Source organism: Mastigoproctus giganteus, chromosome 3, assembly GCF_048544385.1.
Source record: "Mastigoproctus giganteus isolate SK-2022 chromosome 3, ASM4854438v1, whole genome shotgun sequence".
Classification (NCBI taxonomy): domain Eukaryota; kingdom Metazoa; phylum Arthropoda; class Arachnida; order Uropygi; family Thelyphonidae; genus Mastigoproctus; species Mastigoproctus giganteus.
Genome location: NC_143577.1, coordinates 68,565,303 through 68,587,149, shown reverse-complemented (window position 1 = coordinate 68,587,149; position 21,847 = coordinate 68,565,303). Strand labels below are relative to the sequence as shown.

Sequence of the window (21,847 nt, the reverse complement as noted above, 5' to 3'; positions counted from 1 at the left end):
TACTTGAGCATAACTTAGGGTGTTTATTTCTTTATAATTGTTTCTTTCCTCAGTCACATTTTTTATTTCTCTTAATACTATTTTCTGTGTTTAGTTCTACACCGATGAGCCAAAACATTATGACCACCTACCTAATATGATGTTGGTCCTCCGCGTGCAGCCAAAACAGATTGTACCTGGCAAGGCATGAACACTACAAGATTTCTAAATGTGTCTTTTATACGTGTCGGTATCTGGTACCAGCAGAATCTTTAACTCCTGTAAAGTCTGTGGTTGAGACGCCGCAGATCGGAGTTGCTGTTCCAACACAAACCACAGATGCTAGATGGGATTGATGTCTGGAGAATCTGGAAGTCTTCCTCATGTTCCGTGAACCAGTCTCAAACAATCCGGGCAGTGTGGCATGGCACATTATCCTGCTGAAAGACGGAAATGCCAGATCAGAAAACCGTTGCCACGAAAGGGTGCACCTGGTCAGCAATGATGTTTAGGTAGGTGGTAGATGTCAGAGTGCCCGGCTCACGGATGCCTGGACTTAGGGTACCCCAGCAGGGATACCATAGGTCCAGCCATCGCTCAACACATGACACTGCCGCTACTGGCTTGTTTTCGTCCCATGGTGCGTCCAGGTGCCATCACTTCCCCAGCTAAACGATGCACACGTACTTGGCCGTCCACACGGTGCAACAGGAAACGCGATTCATCGGACCAGACGACATTCTTCCAATCACTCAAGGTCCAGATGTGATGCTTGCATGCCCATTGAGCCAATTCACTGTCGCTGGTGAATGGGCACTTGGTGGTCTGCGGCTATACAGCCCCATTTTCAGCAGGGTTTGATGTACTGTGTTGTGACACATTACTCCCGTCACCAGCATCCCAATTACCAGCTAGTTGTGCCACAGTCGCCCTTCTGTTGCCGAGTACCATCCGGGAGAGCCTTCGCTCACCTCGAGCATCAATGAGCCGAAGTCATCCAACGCCTTGCCGGCAGTTTGTGAGTTCCCCCTCCTCAGACCACTTTCGGTAGGTACTAATCATGGCTGACCATGAGCACCCTACCAGCCATGTCATTTTATATATGCTCTGACCCAATCGTCTGGGCATTACAATTTGTGGCCTTTGTCAAACTCGCTTAAGTCTGCTGGCTTTCCCATCTGAAGAACAAGAGTAGCACTGATTAACAGAATTCAGTATCAGGTGTTTTTAGCATTAGCAGAGGCATTTGATGCAAGAAAGCAAGCTTATGCAGCATCAGCCAAAAAAAAAAAAAAAAAAAACCACTTCCACTTCACCCCTCTGTTTGTTCAAAATACCTGTCCAGCTGAGCCTTAAACTTATTTAGGCTATCAACCTCCACGACAAGGGATGGAAGTCTGTTCCACCAACCAACCACCCGCTGGCTAAAGGCAAATTTCCGCACGTCTATCCTACATCTGTCTTTCCTCAATTTGAATTTATGCCCTCTCAAGTGATTATTCTGAGCTAGAGGAAGAATCCCATCAGCATTGAGCATGCTCAAACCATTCAAGGCTTTATACACCTCTATCAGATCACCTCGCTGGTGCCTAGTCTCCAGACACTGTAATTTGCAAAACTTAAGCCTTTCTTCGTAAAGGCACCACTTTGTTCCATTCACTAATCTTGTTGCCCTTCTCTGTACTCGTTCCAGCAGCTCCACATCCTTCTTGAAATGAGGCCTCCAGACCTGTATACAGTACTCTAGGTGTGGCCTGACCATTGCCTTATACCATGTCCAGACCCACGCATGCGCCGTAGTTCATCTGCAGTTGCTTTAATTTGCATAACAACTTGCTGGTCATAATGTTTTGACTCATCAGAATATGACTCTTTGCTCCAAGACTGTCTAGCAACTAGCTATCTGCAGTCTAGTTGCAGATAGTATTGAGATCATCTGGTTGTGGAGGAAGTCTTCTGGGATAATCTGTGTTTAAGTTATGATTTCCATATTTTTGCTTTTTATCATCCAGATTTTGTTCTTTATCAGTGATTTTATCCATTTTGTTTTGTCCCTTACATTGAGGGGAATAATTTAACATGCTTATTTTCAGTTACACCTATAACTCGAGAATCCCCCTTTGCCAGTTTTGGCGGGAAAATCGCTACGAACAAAGAAAACTATCTCAATTTCTAAAGATATGTTAAAACTACTGTTAGAATAGAGTTTCCCACCGAAAATAAGTTTATTGGAAGTGGTTTTAACTTTAATATACTCAAAATCTGAGTTTTTGAGGTGCAAGCAATCCAGTGACTGTAACAGTGCACAAAAGCACACTCAAAGACAAAAAAACGTATAACCAACAAAACTCTTACCTGGATTAAATTACTTAAATCCATCACAACTGCCCTCTGAATGAAACAATCCATGGTGAAATTCTAGTAGCAATACAAATCCAGCAACTCGATCACTGTCCGCTGCTTACATCAAGTGCAGCTTCGTGCTGATGCTTCTGTTCACACCTGCGACCGCAGCGCCACTCCAGCCTAAAACCTGTGAGACACTACTAACCCCTAGGTACCATACAAGGCACAGGGAGCCAAATCAGACCAGTAGTAGAGATTAAATGATCTGGTAGGACAAACTCTGGCATTGCCTGAGATTACCAAGGAGGGCACCCCCCCCCCCCAAAAAAAATTGTTTGAAGGGAGCACAGGGGAGACAGCATAAGTTAAGGAGTATAGGTGAAGGCGGAAGGTAGGAAAACCTTCATGCATAATTTAGAAGTTAAAGGTATAGAAGGGTGCTCTATGCCCAGGATATTTAGGGGGAGAATGGCCATATATGATGGGGGGAAAGAAAGGCTGCTGTAGGGCTATCCAAACACTGAAAATTGCCACACTGGTCAGATTAGCTGAAGCAAGTGTCAGTAAATCCCAAGCCACCCAAGGATGGACATAGCATCAACAAGACAGGGTGGGCTTTCCTGGGTAGGTTACCCTTACTGCACTCGTGTCGGAAGGCAAGGACCTGTCAGGAAATGAAAACAATCACTCAGTCGCACACTTGTCATACCTGCCGGGTATAGCTGAGTGGTCAAGAATGAGAGTGCATTAGCATGCATGTTTATGCTAGTGTGTTTTGCATGTGAACTGGCAATAATGCTGGCCAGGCAATGTTGAATACAGGAAGCTGCCTTCTCATGTTCTGATGGCAGCCATGTCATAGAAGCCCTATCACTCAGAAGGTGAATACAGATGTTAGCTGCCCTCCACCTATTCTGCATAAATCAGGAGGGATCATTGTTATAAGTACAACACTTAATGAGTTTGAACATTCTGTGATAGATCTCAAGATTTTTGTCATTAGTTAATATACAGGGTGTCTCAAAAATATTGGTACAAACGTTTAGGGGAGGTAGGTAACTTCTAAAGGAATGTGAATCGCATAGGAACCCTTAACTGGAAACGTCACGGGAAAGTAGTAGCAGAGGCACAATAAACAGAAATGACACAAGACAGTAATTAGTGGCAAACATTTATTTGACATAATATTAACAATGGAGTACGAGATGGATGCATTTCATGATGTTACAACAGATGCTCGAAGGTTCCACCATGAGACGATGCATGCGTGACACCGACGCAGCATGGATTGGCGGACACGGTCGAACACACCTGGAGTTTCTTTGACAGTAGCAGCAGCGCAGACAGGTCTCACCACGAGATCCATTTCCATCTCCACAAGCGATTCATACATGATAGATTTGAGGGCCCCCCGCACAGAAAGAAATCAAGGCTCGATAAACCCAAAACCCAAAACGCCTGTTCAAATGGTCACGAACACACCTTCCATAATGGGCAGGCGACCCGTCAAGTTGAAACCAAACGTTGCATCTCACATTTGCTGGAACATCTTCAAGTAACCCTGGTAGAACTTGTTCAAGAAAGATCTGATATTTAGCGGAGTTCATGCGGGATGGGCCGAGCAAGCAGTCACCGACGATACCTGCCCACCCATTTATTGCGAAGCGATGTTGTGCCGCATGGGGGTGCACACTGTGTGGGTTGTCATGATCCCACACATGAGCATTGTGCTGATTAAATAAGCCTTCTTGAGTGAAATAAGCCTCATCCGTGAACAAAACAGGCTGGAAAATTCAAGTCTTGAACACTTTCTTGGAGTAACCACTGCACAAAAGTCACACGTGCAGGAAGATCTTGGGGGAGCAGTAACTGCACAATTTGGAGATGAAAAGGGTGTAAGGAATCGTCGTGCCAGACACACTGTACACTGCAACAAGACACTCCTAAGGCAGAGGCAATGGCACGTGTGCTGGTAGTAGGATTATCCTGGACAGCATTCAACACACATTTCTTCCATGGCGGGAGTTTGTGTCGAACGTGGTCTACCAGCACTATTCCTGTTACTTCTAAATGACCCATAATCGCACAAACAAACAACGGTGGTCTGGTACATAACTGTCTGGGAAGTGTTCTCCTTAAATTCGTTGAGCAGCTCGTCCATTGCCCTCTGCTAATCCATACACTAGGTGCATGTCTGCCAGCTCACAGTTCGTATATCGATGCATGCTCTTCGTGCGGCGACTACTGCTTGAATGAGTAAACCAGAAATTTTCCTTCGCAAACTAATGAACAGCGCTGTCTACCGACTTACGGTGACGTTTCTGGTTATGGGTTCATATGCAATTCACATTCCTTTAGATGTTACCTACCTCACCTAAACGTTTGTACCAATATTTTTGAGACGCCCTGTATAAAACTGCAACCATTATGAATCCACTGCAGGATGAAAGCCTCCTCAACGATTCATGTTGAGGGAAATGGACCATAATCTGCCACACTGGTACAGTGCAGGTTGGATGATCGACCATATTTAGCAGTCAGCTTGAACCCCAGTCAACTCGAAGAGTGGGTGTCGCTGCACTCCTCCTGACCACTCTGCTATGGAGGCTATTTGTTAATATATATAATATCCCATTAAAAGTATTAGGGAGATCACATTTCGAGAAAACTGGTTTTGTTGTAATGTGGGGCACTTTCAAACCAGTTCCTTGTCAAGTGGTAAGAATTTGAGTCCATTCCTCTCCAGTGCAGTCCAAGTTCAGTTGTAAAAGGTAAGCAACACTGGCTGTGCCCTAATCCAGCGTTCCAGTACAAATTCTACTGGCTGGTGGAGACTATGACCTGAACAGTAAAATTGATGTACTTAGTTTTTCTCAAATCAGGATTTTACACTGCTTGCTGTTTGGGATGGGGCATTTATTGTGCTGAGGACATAGAGAGCCCAGTTTCACAGAACTGCTATTCTATGTCAGTACATTACTCAGCATTGATGGTTTTTTGGCATTACAACCAACAGTTCAAGTCTGAACCACAAAAAGTGGTTCATAAACCTATAAACCTATAGGTTCATAAACCAAATCATAAACCTATCCATTCTGAACTTCATTATGGGAATCACATACTGTGGTAAAAGATTTTAAGCATTCTCCATACTCACCCACACCTGTCCACTGATCTAGGGTCTACAAACAATACAGCTAAGGACCAGTCCAAATGCCTTGCATTCATCGGTGTGGTGTGATGTGTGGGTTTATGAGCAGCAGCTATGCTATAATTTTAACGTTCTGCAGATCTCTACAGATTGTGGACAATTTATAAATATTTCTATGGATGGGGCTCCAGTGTGATTTTTTTCCAGGGTATCACTAGTTTTTCTCTTTCACCAGTTTCATCAGCATTCAGGAATTTTACAATTTCCACCCTAGCTGACCATTCATGCAACCATTTAAAATGCCCTTGTTTTTCTACATTTTCACTACATTAGCTCAATTAAGCTAATGATTATGCCTTATTAAAACACTTTCTTTCAAGCTCCTTTCATTGACCCATTCTACTTGTCTGTGATATCACAGCTATTGCTTGCATACTTCTGAACCCATTCTTGCTATGTACATATCTTTCTCTTGCCTTTCACTACAATGGGAGGAGGGTAAGCACATTTTGGTAGGGTAGTGTATATACATATTTGTTACTCTAAAATAATGAATATTATTGCACAAGAAAGCGGGAATAATTACCAGCAAAAACATCTGCTTATATTTATTATAACTTCTTATTAAATATATCATTATACCAAGTTTATCCAAATCATTGTTCAAGCATGAAATGTGTGTTCTATTCAAGATAAGTCTTTATCCTGTTAATGTTTTATCAAAATTTAAAAAATTAAACTTAAAAAAAATTTTTTAAAAATTATTCATGTTATAGATTCCATACTTTTTCTCTCAAACTGAGTAAAAATACAAAAGTGACACCTTTTTCTTGTTCCTGTAGCTCTTCAGCTTTCTTCTTAGTTGTTCTTCTGCGATCACCTAAGCGAGGTGCTCTCTCTCTCTTTTCTCCGATTTGAGGAACCTCAACACCTTAATTGGAAATATTAATAAACATGAAATATCAGCTAGTTGTTAATATATAAAACTGCAGTAATTATACATTTCTAATATTACAATTAGATACAGTATGAATATGCAAGTTCATTTGCCAACTTTCTGCAAAAGAAAGCTAAAACAGAACATGGTTTAAAGAAATCATCTCAGATTAGAGCAGTGAAACAAAGACTCAAAGTGGTAGAAATGTTTTGGTTCAGGAGAGAACTACCAATGGCAGCACTCTTACAAATCAGGGTTTTTGTAATTTACCCAGCTTGGTGTCTTTTTGCAAAACTACCTTTTGCCCGTCATGATGCAGCCAAAGGAGTTGCCTTTGCATATGTGTTCATAAAGAGCATGAAAGGTTAAGCATAAATTCAGAGATCTGGTAGGCTTATATGAGGAAAGTGAAAAATTGAGCTGATGTCTCCAAAGGAATTAAGGTGAGGGACCCATCAAGCACTCAGGTGCTCAGCTCAATGCTAGATCCCATGCTCTAGCAACAAACAATATCTTCAAACAGAAGGTAACAGTTGTTGGTGATGGGGCATGCTGCTGGTAATGGAAAACATATTGTGTAAAAAGGATAGGTAGAATAAGACTTGAGTATGTCTGTCAGGGGTTAAAATTGATGACATTGTACACACTGATATTAAACGCAGAGGAATCTGAAAATTTACTAAAACAAGTAAAGGGCAATGCTGAGGAAAAGTTATGAATTAGGAATAAATTTGAAAGTGTCTGCAATTCTTTCTAAAGATGACAGGAAGGAGTGCATGAAAGCCTTGTCAATCAATTCAGCCATGGAGAGACAACAAGACTCACATGGTGTAGAATTTTTTAACAGCATAGTTTGTTCTTGTTAACAAGAGACTTTTTACAGAGATGGGACACACTTAAATAGAAGAGTTGTAAGGATATTTGCTGATGCTCTCAAGTAGTGTTGGAAAACTGTTAGCCTGGGGGAGGAGGATACACAAACTAATGATTAACAGCAGCTGGAATAGAGGTGAAAGGCATCCTTGCAGGACATACAGCAGCCTGAAAACTGAGGTGTTAGAGATTTCAAAGCATCCTGGGGGTCATCATGTGACAAGCAAATACATGGATTGTGCTAGGGTTACTAAAAGCAAAAATAGATGCATGCATAATTTGCTTGTACACACACTAGGAGTATCTGAACAAAAAAAAAAAAAAAAAAATTGAAGTACTGCTAAAGTGAACAGAGTAGGGATAATGGAATTGGTGCCACTCAGATATAAGCAATACAGAATTTAAATATAGTGAGTACAATGTGTACAAGCAAGATGGGAAGGGGGTTAGTAATGATTCTGGTTAAGCACAAAACCTAAGGCAATGCATTAAGATGACATGGAAGGCAAGTACTCAGTTTGATGCCACTTAAGCATTGGGAAAACTAAAATGAGAATAGCATTATGCCATACGTCAAATTAGCATTTCAGCATTAGACAAAAAACCATTCATTCCAAATGTTTGTCTAGTTCTGCCTAGAATTTATTTAAGCTATCAACTTACACAACAACAGATGGAAGTTTGTTACACAACAACAGATCTCTGCGGTTACTGCTACCCATATGCAGTACTTTGCATTTGTCAATGTTAAACTTCAGTTGCCACTTCTCAGCCCATCTACCCAGCTTTTCCAGATCCTGGGAGCAGCATACTGTCATTACTGTTATTAACAACTCTGCCTTCCTTCGTACTGTCTGCAAACCTGGATATTAAGCTCGATATAACTTCATCAATATTATTGATAAATAAACAAAACAACAATGGGCCCAACACCAAACCCTGAGAGACACCACTAATAACAATAGTCCACTTAGAGCAGTACCATTGACCACCACTCTGTCTACTCCCACTCAACCATCCTTTTTGCTATTGTAGCATTATAGCATTTTATCCATTTTTGCACTTAATGCCATACTGCTCCAATTTGTACAGTAGTCTTCCATGTGCAACAGTATCAAAAGTTTTCCTGAAATACAAGTATATGATATCAAAATTATTTTTTGCACCCAGTTCCTTTGTGACCACATCATAGTATCTAATCAAATTGGTCAGACAAGACTTCCCCTTGACAAACCCATGCTGTGTCTGAATTATTGCTGCAGTCTTGTCTAAATGATCCTGCAATGCTTCTTTAACCAGTGACACCATTATTTTCCCTGGAATAGAAATCAAACTAACAGGTTTGTAATTATTTGTGTCACCCATTGATCCCCCTTTATGAACTGGAGATACATTTTCACATCTCCAGTCTGTGGGGACTTGCCCAAAGTCCAAGGATGCTCTCATAATTATGGCTAAGGGTTTGCTTACTTCCTTTGCTGCCTTTCTCATGTTTAAATTCAACGATTTCTCCTCCACTTGCTCTCAGTTATTACAAAATTACTTAGCTTGCTGTTAGAGCTTGATAAATGTCTGGTATTCTCCTCATTGAATAACTCCTCATGTGTGAATGTAGATGCAAAATACTCATTAAGTTTATCAGCTACCTAAACATGATAAAAAAGGTAAACTGCAGCCATTATCAATCCACTACAGGATGGAAGCCTCCTCAACAATTCATGCTGAGGGACATGGACCATAATCTATCACGCTGGTCCAGTGCGGGTTGGCAGATCGACCGTATTTAGCAGTCAGGGGCTTGAACCTCGGTCTACTCAAAGAGCGTGTGCTACTGCACTCCCGCTTCCGACCACTCGGCTACGGCAATGCTAGCATGATAATCAATAGTCAACCCATCTATGTTAAGTGATCCAATCTGATTCATCCCTTTTCTTTTCTTTTCAAAAAATCTTTGGCAAAGGAAGTAAAGAAGTCTTTGCTGTTTTTCTTTGCATCCTTTGCCAAAGATTTTTTATAATCTGCCTTTGATTGTCTAACCTTCGTGACTTGATTACAGACTAGCTTGTATCTACTGTGTCACCTGTGTCACCTGACAATTTATGTGCATTTTTCGTCTCTGCCACGAGTCTCATTAGTTCATCTGACATCCATTTTGGCCTAAACAGTATTTCTTAGTTGGAACAAAAAGCCTAGTAGCTTCCAAGATTACTTCCTTGAATGCTTCCCATTTAGAATTTGCTGTTGATAACATCATCAATTGGTCCCACTGTATAGAACCTAAAAAATCTGAGACCACTGTAGTCGCCTTTACGAAAGCAAAAACCTTCCCTTTACCCCTGATGGCAGTTACATCTTTAAGTAAATCCCACATCAGTACACTGTGATCACTGCTACCTAGTGGTTCCTTTATCTGTAAATTCTTAATGCATGATAATCAGATCAAGTGTGCTACTCCCTCTTGTTGCTTCTCTAACATGCTGCTGTAGGAAAACAATCATCCAATAAATCCACAAAAGCCTTTCTAGTGTGCAAGTGACCAATCCACAAGTTCCAGTCTATATTTGGGAAGTTAAACTCCCCCATTATAAGAAACACTGATTTGCTGGCCCACTATTTCTCTGTATAATTGTTCATTGTACTCATCATTAGTCATTAGTCCTATAACAAACTCCTATTTGCTTTCCCAGTGCTTGTGTTGCACCAAACTGACTCAACATTGCACTGTCCATCTATGTCAACTGGATGCACTTAGATTTTGTGTTTCTTAACTAACAGCATAATTCCTCATCCCTTCCTATCCTGTCTGTACACATTGTACTCCCCAATTCCAATTCTGTATCCCTCATATCTGAGTGGCACCAAGTCTCTGATATCTGAACAATATCCACCTTGGATGTCTTAACCAGCACTTCAAATTCATCAAATTTGTTTACTATACTCCTAGTAAATGATTGTGATGAGTACAATACAAAACTACACAGGCAAGTGACCAGTAGATCATAATGTCTTATTAGACTAACTTTCCAGATATTGCTTGGAACTTTTGGGTTGGTCACTCACACAGCAGCAGAATTGTCTAGATTAATTGAATGACTTTTCTACAGCTGCACGTTAGAAAGTTAAAACAATACTCTTGATCTAATTATCAGCAGTGACTCACCATGCATAAAAGAATAGCCAGATATGTTATTCCTAGGGGAACCACTAAGGAACAATAATCATAATATATGAGGGGGGGTATCAAAAAATTCGTACCCTTACATAGAAATAATAGCTCTAGAAAGGTGAAACTTCACAGGAACTTGAATCCTTTTCTATGTACTCTCCATGTAAAGCAGTGGTTTTCAACCTTTTTTTGATAACAGCACCCGTAGTCAATTTTTTGCCTGTTAGATCCAATTCTTTCTGTGTTTGTGTATATATAAATATATATATTATTATTAGTATGCATAATCGGTTAGATTTTAGCATATAGTTTAATGAATACTTGAGTGCAATGTTAATGTCATTGTAAGTATGCCAAGTGGACATTATATGTGCCTGTATGTGTGTTTCCACATAAGTATTATTGTGCATACAAATCTGGTAATCAAGTTAGCCCAACAAGGTTATCTTAATTCAACATGGCCTATATATATTAATTTTAAGAAGTATATTACTATATGATAATGAATTTTTCATTAAACTTTACTGATGAATTTTCATTACCTTCAGCTAAAATTATATTAAAACTAATGGTTATGTTTATGTCAATACTAATTTTAAATAACAATACATTTACATATATTATAATATTATAATATAGAACATTCCATCACGTGGCGTCAATCCCCTACTTCTTTGGGTGCTTTGAGTGGATTGACAGCCCATCTCATGTAATGTCTCATACCTACCCATTTCTGTTGTCCCTATAACAGTTTTGCCATTTTGCTATATTAATTTTACTTTCAAATGTACATTTTAAATTTAAAATATTTTGTTTACTTAATTTTTTATATTAGTTTAAATTTTTATAATCGTTCTCTACAGCAAACTGTGATGGGGAACACAAAACCCAATGGGTAAGTATCCGATATTGTGAATGCTCTTACTCACTGCTACTGTCCTGAGGAAGTTGTAGATTAGAAAGAGGTTGTTTCCCGCCTTAATTGTTATATAGGTAGCGAAGCTTTTTACTGCGCAGTCTCACTTACTTTATACTGTGTCGTGATGGTGCATTAGCCTCAGGCCCCGACATCCTATGCTAATGTCTGTGTGTGTGGGGGGGGGGGGGGGGTGTTTCTTTGGTTGTTTGTTGGGTGGTTGATTTTAAGTTTGTCTTATTATATTGTATTTATATGAGTATTTACATTGTTTTAATCTTTGTATTCACATATGTTTTTACCGTTATTTGTACGTTTGTTTCTGCCTTACTTCGGACTGCACTGGTAATGCTTTTCTAAGGCATAACAGCACGCATATGTCCAGGACATAAGGTATGGCTATATACATATATACAGCCTCTTACTAGGTGATATTTTCTAATACTTTTATAACATTTTTATCTTATTTTTTATCGGGGAGGGGGGGGCATTTTTGCTGAAGGTTGTAGTGTGGGCAGACAACGAGCCTCGTCTGAGCGCAAAAAAACGTATAAACACGGGGATTAAATTTATTTATTGCTGTGGTATTTTTAGATTATTTTCAATGAATGTATGGCTGCTTTTATATGATACCTACTGTATTGGGTGGGTATTATATTTATGTTGAGAGCTTTAATGAGTTTTTGAATGGCTACCTTTATGCTATTTATATTGTTGCATATTTTTAACAACCTGTTTGTTTGATTTCTGATTGTGTTTCCATGTATGTGTTTTGCTATATTGCTCTCCCAGTGGGCGAGTTTTATTGTATTGAAGTCAAAGTGGTCTCTCTTATCATAGTGATGTGTATATATTTTGTTATGGTTGATGGTAATTTCGCTGTCTAGTAGGTGGTAGATGACTTTCATCAACCAGTGAAATACCACCGCTTTGCTTACGGAAGGCTTGAAGTGGTGAAACCCATGTTTAGTCTCTAGAGCAAAGTTTCCGGCAGCATCCCCCTCCCCCCATATTTCTCCTTCAACCCATGCTCGGTACTAAGTACTATAGGTTTTGATACCTTTCGTGTTTGGGGTTTTCATAAAAAAAAAAAAAAAAATAGACAGCTTGCTGGTTGTTATCCGGGTTTGTACATTCAATGGTTAGGTCTGTTGGGTAAATATACTGTGCTACTGTTCCAATATTGTCTTGGTTGATCACAAGGATGCCATCAATATATCTGTAAAATGTAATATTGTCTGTGATGCTGCTTTCATAGTAGTGCAGGTAAAGGTTAGCTATGGAGCATGAACTGCTAGAATCCATAGCTATCCTCCTGCATTGCACGTATATCTTATCTCCCATTAGTACATAGTTGCCTTTGACACAGAGTTTGACAAGGTAATCCAGGGGTTCACATCTGGTGAGTATGGGCATGGCATACCCAGGGTCCTGAGCTGGATATCATCATTCTTCTCTTTCTTGGTGATTCCCTTCTCTCTCTCACACACATAGTGGCTCGGGAATTTTTTTATTTTTTTTTTTTTTGGCTGGTGCAGCATAAGCCTTTGGCTTCCTTGCACCATATAGCTAATAATAATAATTGTTGCTGCATTTTATGATATTGTGATATTTTTGGTAGTATAACAGGAGTACTATTAAATTGCTGTGTGCTATACTAGTCAAGAGGTTTTTGAAGTCTTATGTGTATATACTTTTTTTGTTATTGTTTTTTTTTTGTGATATATTCCAAATATTTTTTGTTGTCGTTGATAATTCTGGTGTTCTTTATTTCATTAGTAATGTCTTTTAATTTGTCTTCCATTATCTTACTAGAGTACTTTCTATAACTATTTTTGCCCGATGTAATAAATCTTTTTCTCGTTGGCACTTTGTGATATTTTTGGTATCCAATATATGTAAGGATATTGCATCCTGTCTAATTTTATTTTAAGTTTTTTATGCTGATGCTGGTTGGTTTGGTGTCTATATATTTGTATGTGTCATTGTGATTCAATTCCTCTTTGATAGCTTCTACGTAGTATTTTTTACATATAATGCTGAAGTTATTATTTGCCTTGTCTGTGCTTGTGATCACGAATTTGTTTTGTATTTCTTTTATTTTGCTGTTGAAGTGTCTTAGTTTAATTTGTTTATCATTTTTATGTATTGCTATGTTTTCTCTGAAATTGGTCTTTCAGTGGTCGTATTTATCCAGTTTTGGAATGATTCTATTTGTGTTTGTATGTGGCTTTAAATGCAAATTGTAATAAATCTGTGTATACTGATTTTTGTATGTTTTCCAAATTGACTGGGGTGTTCGGTCTGAATTTTGTACCTTTTTCCATGGTCTCTCTAAGTGTTATCTTCGATAATGTTGAGGTCGCCTGTAATTATATGGTTGTAATGTGTATTAATGTAGTCTTTATATTTACTTTCTTGGCAGTGACACGGTTGGTCTTCTTCATTCATATTATCTATCGTATTTTTGTAGTTGCAGATTGTTAATCCTATGTTAATCCTGGTGTAGCTGTATCTAACTTTAATTTGAGTGTTTTTAATGGGCAGGTAATTCTTATTTTTATTTATGATGTTACTTATGCTTACCTTGTCGTATGATCGGTTTAGGAATTTGATTAAGCAGTATTCTATTTTGGTGTGTTCGGCATAATTTATGCCTATTCTGAATTTAAATGTTTTCTAGGGCATTGTTGAGGTTTTATGCTTTTGGTATACTTTATTTAGGACTTTTAGCTTGCTTGTTTTAATAGAGAATAAAGTATTGTGTATGTTTTTAATATTTATGGGATCAGTGTCCCATTCTATTAGGAGTTTTTCAAAGTCTTTGATATTTAGTGGGTTTTTATAGTTGTCTTTATTATACTTTTGTAAAATTTTACCGTTTTTAATTCCATTATTGTGCCAGTTTTTGCTGAGCTGAAAAATGGTGTAAGTACATTTATCGGTGTAAGTGTGTAAGTACAATTTGCATTTTAAGGCCGCATACAAACACAATGAACCAATAGAATCATTCCAAAATGGGATAAACACCACCACTGAAAGCATATTGACCAGTTTCAGAGAAAACATAGCAATACATAAAAATGATAAACAAGATAAACAAATTAAATTAAGAAACTTCAATAGCAAAATAAAAGAAATGCAAAACAAATTTGTGACCACAAGCACAGACAAGGCAAATAACTTTAGCATTATATGTAAAAAATATACGTAGAAGCCATCAAAGAGGAACTGAATCACAATGACACATACAAATATATAGACACCAAACCAAACAGCATCAGCAAAAAAATCTTGGCTATGCATAAAAAACTTAAAATAAAAATAGACAGGATGCAATACCCTTACATATATTGGATACCAAAATATCACAAAGTGCCAATGGGAAAAATATTTATTACATCAGGCAAAAATAGTTATATAAAGCACTCCAGTAAGATAATGGAAGACAAATTAAGACATTACTAATGAAATAAAGAACACCAGAATTATCAACGACAACAAAAAATATTTGGACTATACCACAAAACAAAGCAATAACATAAAAAGTATACACACATACGACTTCAAAAATCCCTCTACTAGTATAGCACATGGCAATTTAATAGAAGTACTCCTGTTATACTACCAAAAATATCACAATATCATAAAATGCAGCAACAATATTGGATGACTTCGTCAAACTCCGTGTCAAAGGCAACTATGTACTAAATCTTACTAATGGGAGATAAGATATACGTGCAATGCAGGGGGATAGCTATGGGTTCTAGCAGTTCATGCTCCATAGCTAACCTTTACCTGCAATACTATGAAAGCAGCATCACAGACAATATTACATTTTACAGATATATTGATGACGTCCTTGTGATCAACCAAGACAATTTTGGAACAGTAGCACAGTATATTTACTCAACAGACCTAACCATTGAACATAGAAACCCAGTTAACAACCAGCAAGCTGTCTACTTAGACAGCGAAATTACCATCAACCATAACAAAATATATACACATCACTATGATAACAGAGACCACTTTAACTTCAATACAATAAAACTCACCCACTGGGAGAGCAATATAGCAAAACACATACATGGAAATACAATCAGAAATCAAACAAACAGGTTGTTAAAAATATGCAACAATATAAATAGCATAAAGGTAGCCATTTAAAAACTCATTAAAACTCTCAACATAAATAAAATACCCACCCAATACAGTAGGTGTCATATAAAAGCAGCCATACAAGCAAATCTTAGAACGAACCACCCTAATGTCGACCCACATACATTCATTGAAAATAATCTAAAAATACCACAGCAATAAATAAATTTAATCCCCATGTTTATATGTTTTTTTTGCGCTCAGACGAGGCTCGTCGTCTGACCACACTACAACCCTCAGCAAAAATCATCCCCCCCAGATAAAAATGTTATAAAAGTATTAGAAAATATCACCTAGTAAGAGGTTGTATATATGTATATACGTGCTGTTATGCCTTAAAAAAGCGTTACCAGCGCAGTCCAAAGTAAGGCAGAAACAAATGTACAAATAACAGTAAAAACATATGTAAATACAAAGATAAAAACAAATGTAAATACTCATATAAATACAATATACTAAGACAAACTTAAAATCGACCACCCAACAACAAAAGGACCCTCCCCCACACACAGACATTAGCATAGGATGTCGGGGCCTGAGGCTAATGCACCATCACGACACAGTATAAAGTGCGACTGCGCAGTAAAAAGCTTCGCTACCTATATAAAAATTAGAAGGCGGGAAATAACCTCTTTCTAATCTACAACTTCCTCAGGACAGTAGCAGTGGGTAAGAGCATTCACAATATCGGATACTTACCCATTGGGTTTTGTGTCCCCTATCACAGTTTGGTGTAGAGAACGATTATAAAAATTTAAAATAATATAAAAAATTAAGTAAACGAAATATTTTAAATTTAAAATGTACATTTTAAAGTAAAATTAATATATCAAAATGGCAAAACTGTTATAGGGACAACAGAAATGGGTAGGTATGAGACATTACATGAGATGGGCTGTCAATCCACTCAAAGCCCCCAAAGAAGTAGGGGATTGACGGCCACGTGATGGAATGTTCTATATTATAATATATGTAAATGTATTGTTATTTAAAATTAGTATTGACATAAACATAACCATTAGTTTTAATATAATTTTAGCTGAAGGTAATGAAAATTCATCAGTAAAGTGTAATGAAAAATTCATTATCATATAGTAATATACTTCTTAAAATTAATATGTATAGGCCATGCTGAATTAAGATAACCTTGTTGGGCTAACTTGATTACCAGATTTGTATGCGCAATAATACTTATATGTCCAAACACCATTAAAAAGAGGAAACACACATACACACTATTAAAAAATATGTTATATGATAGTTATTACAATAATATAATTATAAAAACTACATTTACATAATGCAAATTATATATATATATATATAGTATATAATAATTTTATTCTTTATATAGAGGTACTAAGTAAACATCAATTATAGATCACCACAAAATTAAAAAGATATGTACACCTTTTTATAATGAAATAAACATAATTTTAAAAAAATAAGTTTAAGTAACAAATCCAAATTACGTGGCACCCCTGGAATGTTGTTGAGGCACCCTGAGGTTCCACGGCACCCAGGTTGAAAACCACTGATGTATAGTAAAACATTTCTCCCATCTATGGATCAACTGTTTAATGCCTTGATCATAGAAGTCTGCACTTTTTGCCTGAAACCATGATTCCACTTCACTGATGACTTCCTGAGACAAACAAAGCAGCGTCTATGCAATGGTTTCTTCATTTCTCAAAGCAAGAAATTTGATAGTGCTAGGTCAGGAGAATAGGGTGGGTGCTGCAATAGCAAAATCCAACAGTTGGTGAGAACATTGCATTCTACATTGCTTCTGCAAAGGCATCAGCAACCTTGGAACCCATCGGGTGCAGACCTTAGACATGAGCAGATGGTCATGGAAAAAGGTTTTGGGCAAACCCATAACTAATTCCCACTGCACTTGCGATGAAATAAATTGTCACACGTCTGTCACTCAGCACCAGCTGCTCAACCTTTGCAACTGTCTCACTGTCTGTGGATGTTGATTGCCTTCCCTCCCTTGGCTTGTCAAAGACACTTGTATGACCACACTGGAACTTCCGTTTCCACTTTTTTACAGTGTCGTAGGATGGACAATTCTGCCCATACACTGCTTTCATTTCTTCATCAATTTCTTGAGCTTCCTTGCTCTTGAAATGCAGGAGCTTGATCACTGCTCGATACTCCACTTTGTCAGCCATAGTGTCCTTCCTCAGATTCAGAACTCTACCTCTGGTGTACGATCACCTACAGGAATGAAATTTAACACGTTAGTTATTGAATATGTAGATAACTTATATTAAAAATGGCATCTCCTTATTGATGTTTTATCTAGATCAGAGTAGGAACTTTTTGATCCCCCCTCGTTCTAATAGGGAATACACTTAAGATAACTACTGCCTGAAGTAAGGGATTTTGCTTTCGTAAATGTGACCACAGTGGTCTCAGACAGTCTTTAAATTCTATACAGTAGGCCTAACTAATGATGTTACCAAAACAAATTCTAAATGGAAAGCATTCATGGAAGTAACCATAGATGTTAAGCGTTTTATACCAATTAATAGATACAGTTCAAGGCATCAACCTACATGGATGTCAGACAAACTGATGAGACTCATGGCAACAAAGAAAAATGCATGATGAAATAGATGCATATAAATTACCAGGTGATGAAGATGCCAAAAGTAGATATAAACTAACCTGCAATCATTTCACAAAGGAAGTTAAGCAAGCTATGGCAGATCAAGAGAAGTCTGACAAAGGAAAGCAGCAAAGACTTCTTTACTTATGTAAATAGTAGAAGGAAGGGGTTAAATCACACTGATCCACTGGATATGAATATATTAACTGTTGATGATTCTGCTCTGATCATGTTGCAGACAAATTGAATGGGTACTTTGCATATACATTCACACATGGGGAATTTTTTTGGGGGATGGGGATGCCAGAAAGGAGTAAAATTCTGGCTGAGAGAGCTGAGTGATTTTGTGATAAATGAGAGGAAAGTGGATGAGAAATTTAAGCTAAGCATAAAAAAAAAAAAGGCACCTGGGGTGGATGGGATCTATCCAGTTAAAAGAGGCAGCAAAGGAGTTAAGCAAGCCATTGGCCATAATTATGAGAATATCCTTAGTTTCAGGGGAGGTGGGAGTTTCTATTCACAAAAGGGTGATATGATTAATTATAGACCTGTAAACTTCTCTTCAAGGTAAAATAATATGAGTGGTTAAAGATCATCTTAACAAGAATGGAATTATATGGAAATAGAGCATGTTTGTTAAGGTGGTCCTGTCTGATCAATCTGACTAGTGAAAATGCAATAACAAAGGAATTAATTTTTAATTTCTATTATTATTAACAATGCAAATAGTAATTTTAACATCATATATTTAGATTTGGGGGCCAGGAGGATGTGCATGCGTTATACATGAACCCACCAAGAATTGAGTTGGAGAAGCTTGGGTTCACCAAGCTTCTCCATCTCAATTTCACTCTCACCTCCACACGGTGGTCTCTAGGACTTGAACAACCTAGAGGAAAGTTGGATTTCAACCCCAATGGGAATTTAGGTCAGGTGCAAACGAGAGAAGGAAGGATATATATAGGGCCTCTCTTCCAACATGCTTTGAAGACAGGACCTACATACCTGGTTACCAGTTTTTGTTTGTTTGTTTGTTTGGGTTTTTTTGGCGCATTCCTGGTTACCAGTAGGTAGGCTGGTAAGCCGAGTTTTGGTGGAGAAGGAACCTAAACAGGTCAATGGCAGCAAATGCAGCATCAGTTAGAGGAAGTTACTACTGACAGGGAAAGCAAAACTGGAAACTACCCTGTAAAGAAAACATCTCATGTAATCCAATGATGAGCAAACAAGAGAATCTTGAAAGTACTGGCAATGTAAAATCATCATAATGCAACAGAATTCTGATGGTGATGGTGAGGACTGGCAAGGGAAGTGACATGGCTTTCCAGGAGTCAACATGCGAAATTCCTGCTGTGGAATCGGGACATGGAACTTACAAACCATGTAATGGTTTGTGAGATGTGGTAACTGAAGAGTTTTTGACAAAGGTTCTACATGAAAGATTGACAAAGGTTCTACACAAAATAATGCTGGAGCACTGTGGCATTAGGGGCAAGTTAGGCACCGACTCAGCATTCTGATGGGTGTCTATAAGTTTAAAGAGTTGGGTACACGCCCTCAAAGGAGTTAAAATGGGGGCCCAGCAAGCTCTCAGCTACACAACTCAATGCCAGAGTTCACTCTTGTGCATCATGCAACACAGCGGCAATCTTCAAAGCAGAATTCACTGGTTCCACAGGAGCTAGTTACTGTCGGTGACTACTATCAGGAAGACTGGAAATAAACTGTAAAAAGAATAGGTGGAATAGGTCCTAGGTATGTCTGCCAGGGGCAAAGGTCAATGGCATTGTACAGCAGATATCTTTTAAGGGTGCAAAAATTTATATTGTTGCACACATTGCCATTAATGATATTAAGAGTAAGAGTTGTAGAATGGCAATCCCTTTAGCTCTCTTAATTTGTGCTTAACAGCAGTGCTAATTGTCTAAATTTCCTGAAGGCCACAAGTGCGAACAGCACATACTCTTAAGTTTCTCATAATTCATTCATTACACAATTTTCTTCGCTCAATGAAAACTACAGTAGAGTGTCAGTTATCCAGAATAATTGATGTCAGACCTCTTTCGGATAGCCAAATTTTCTGGATAAACAAACGTAAGGTAAGATCGCAATGTAAGATTATATAAAATTAAATAAATGTAATCGTAAGGTAAGATTATATAAGATTAAATAAATTTAATCTTACCTTACGATTAAATTAAATAATTAAAATTAATTGAAATTAAAAAATTATAAACCAATCTCGGAAAACAGAAAACATCCATCCAGGCATTTTTACGATTTTTTCGAATTACCGATAACGAGCAAGGAACAATCAGTGTGTCCCAGAAGCATTCGCACACAGAAATTGTAATTCGCTCTTTTCTTATCTTAAAACCTGGTACAGGCATTTTTCGTTTAGTGGCTAGAGTTGTTCTCGGTAATGCTTTCCATAATAAACCCATCTCATTAACATAACGGCCAGTTAGTCTAACTTCAGTAGTAGGGAAAATCATGGAGACAACGATCAAAGCTGGAATTCAGGATCATTTAGATAGAAATGGAATTCTGAAGGATACGCAGCATGGTTTTGTAAAGGGAAAATCATGTTAACTAATCTGGTTAGCTAGTTTGACAGGGTTACTCAAGAGCTGGATTTAGGGAATAATTGACACTTTTTTTGGATTTCAGCAAAGCATTTCGCTTAGTCCCACATGAGCAGTTACCTTATAAAGCTGAAACAGGTTGGAATCATAGGGAAAATCCTTAGATGGATAGCTGGATGGCTTCAGGGCAGGAGGCAGAGGGTTGTGATAAATGGTTATTCCTCAGATTAGGTTGATATAAGAAGTGAGGTTCCCAAGGATTAGTATTAAGACCACTGTTGTTTTTGATTTTCATAAATTACATCGATGAAGGGATAGAGGATGTGATGTCAAAACTTGCAGATGATGTAAAGATTGGTAGAGTAGTTAATGATTGCCACCAAGCACAGCTTCTTCAGAATGACCTAGATAGACTTCAGGGATGATCAGAAAAATGGCAGCTATGCTTTAATCCAGCAAAGTGTAAGGTGCACCTGGGGAACAGTAATCCCAAAATAACTTATATACTTGGTGGAGTTGAACTAAAGCCGATAGTGGAGGAAAGGAACTTGGGTGTTATGATACAATAAGACTAAGTTCTCTGAACATTGCAGACAGGTTGCAAGGTCGGCCCATGGTGTCCTATAGATGATGTATCAAACAATTACTAGTAGAGATAAGGACATCATTATCCCATTGTATAAGGCTTTGTTAGACCACACTTGGAATACTATGTTCAGGTATGGAGACCGCACCTAAAGAAAGACATTGTTCTTCTTGAAAGGGTCCAGAGACGGGTAACTAGCCTGGTGAGATCGGCAAAAGGACGTCCATATGAGGAAAGACTTTGAATATGTGGGTTGCAGAGCTTGGAAACTAGGCACCTTAGAGGAGACTTGATTGAGGTGTTTAAGGCTCTGAGAGGCATAAGCAAAATGAATGAGGACGAATTTTTCTAGGTTATAAATGATTCTAGATCGATTTCAAGTTACGGGGAGAGATGTTTAGAGGATTGCAGCAAGTTTTATTTTAGCCAGTGAGTTATAACTTACTGGAATAAGTTACCTACATGGGTGGTAGAGGCTGACAGTTTGGGGAAATTCAAAGGTCACCTACAGGAGGAGGGAAACGCTTAGG

At 38.1% G+C, this 21,847-nt stretch overlaps 1 protein-coding gene across 1 annotated transcript in view; it reads right to left on the bottom strand.

Moving 5' to 3' along the window:
- Nucleotides 1-21,847, bottom strand: part of eIF5B (eukaryotic translation initiation factor 5B) — a 609,831-nt gene that overhangs the window by 448,978 nt on the left and 139,006 nt on the right. The window contains exon 9 of the mRNA XM_090369319.1: nt 6,300-6,407. Within this exon, the coding sequence (XP_090225445.1) occupies nt 6,300-6,407 (108 nt within the window). The remainder of the gene's footprint in view (nt 1-6,299; nt 6,408-21,847) is intronic.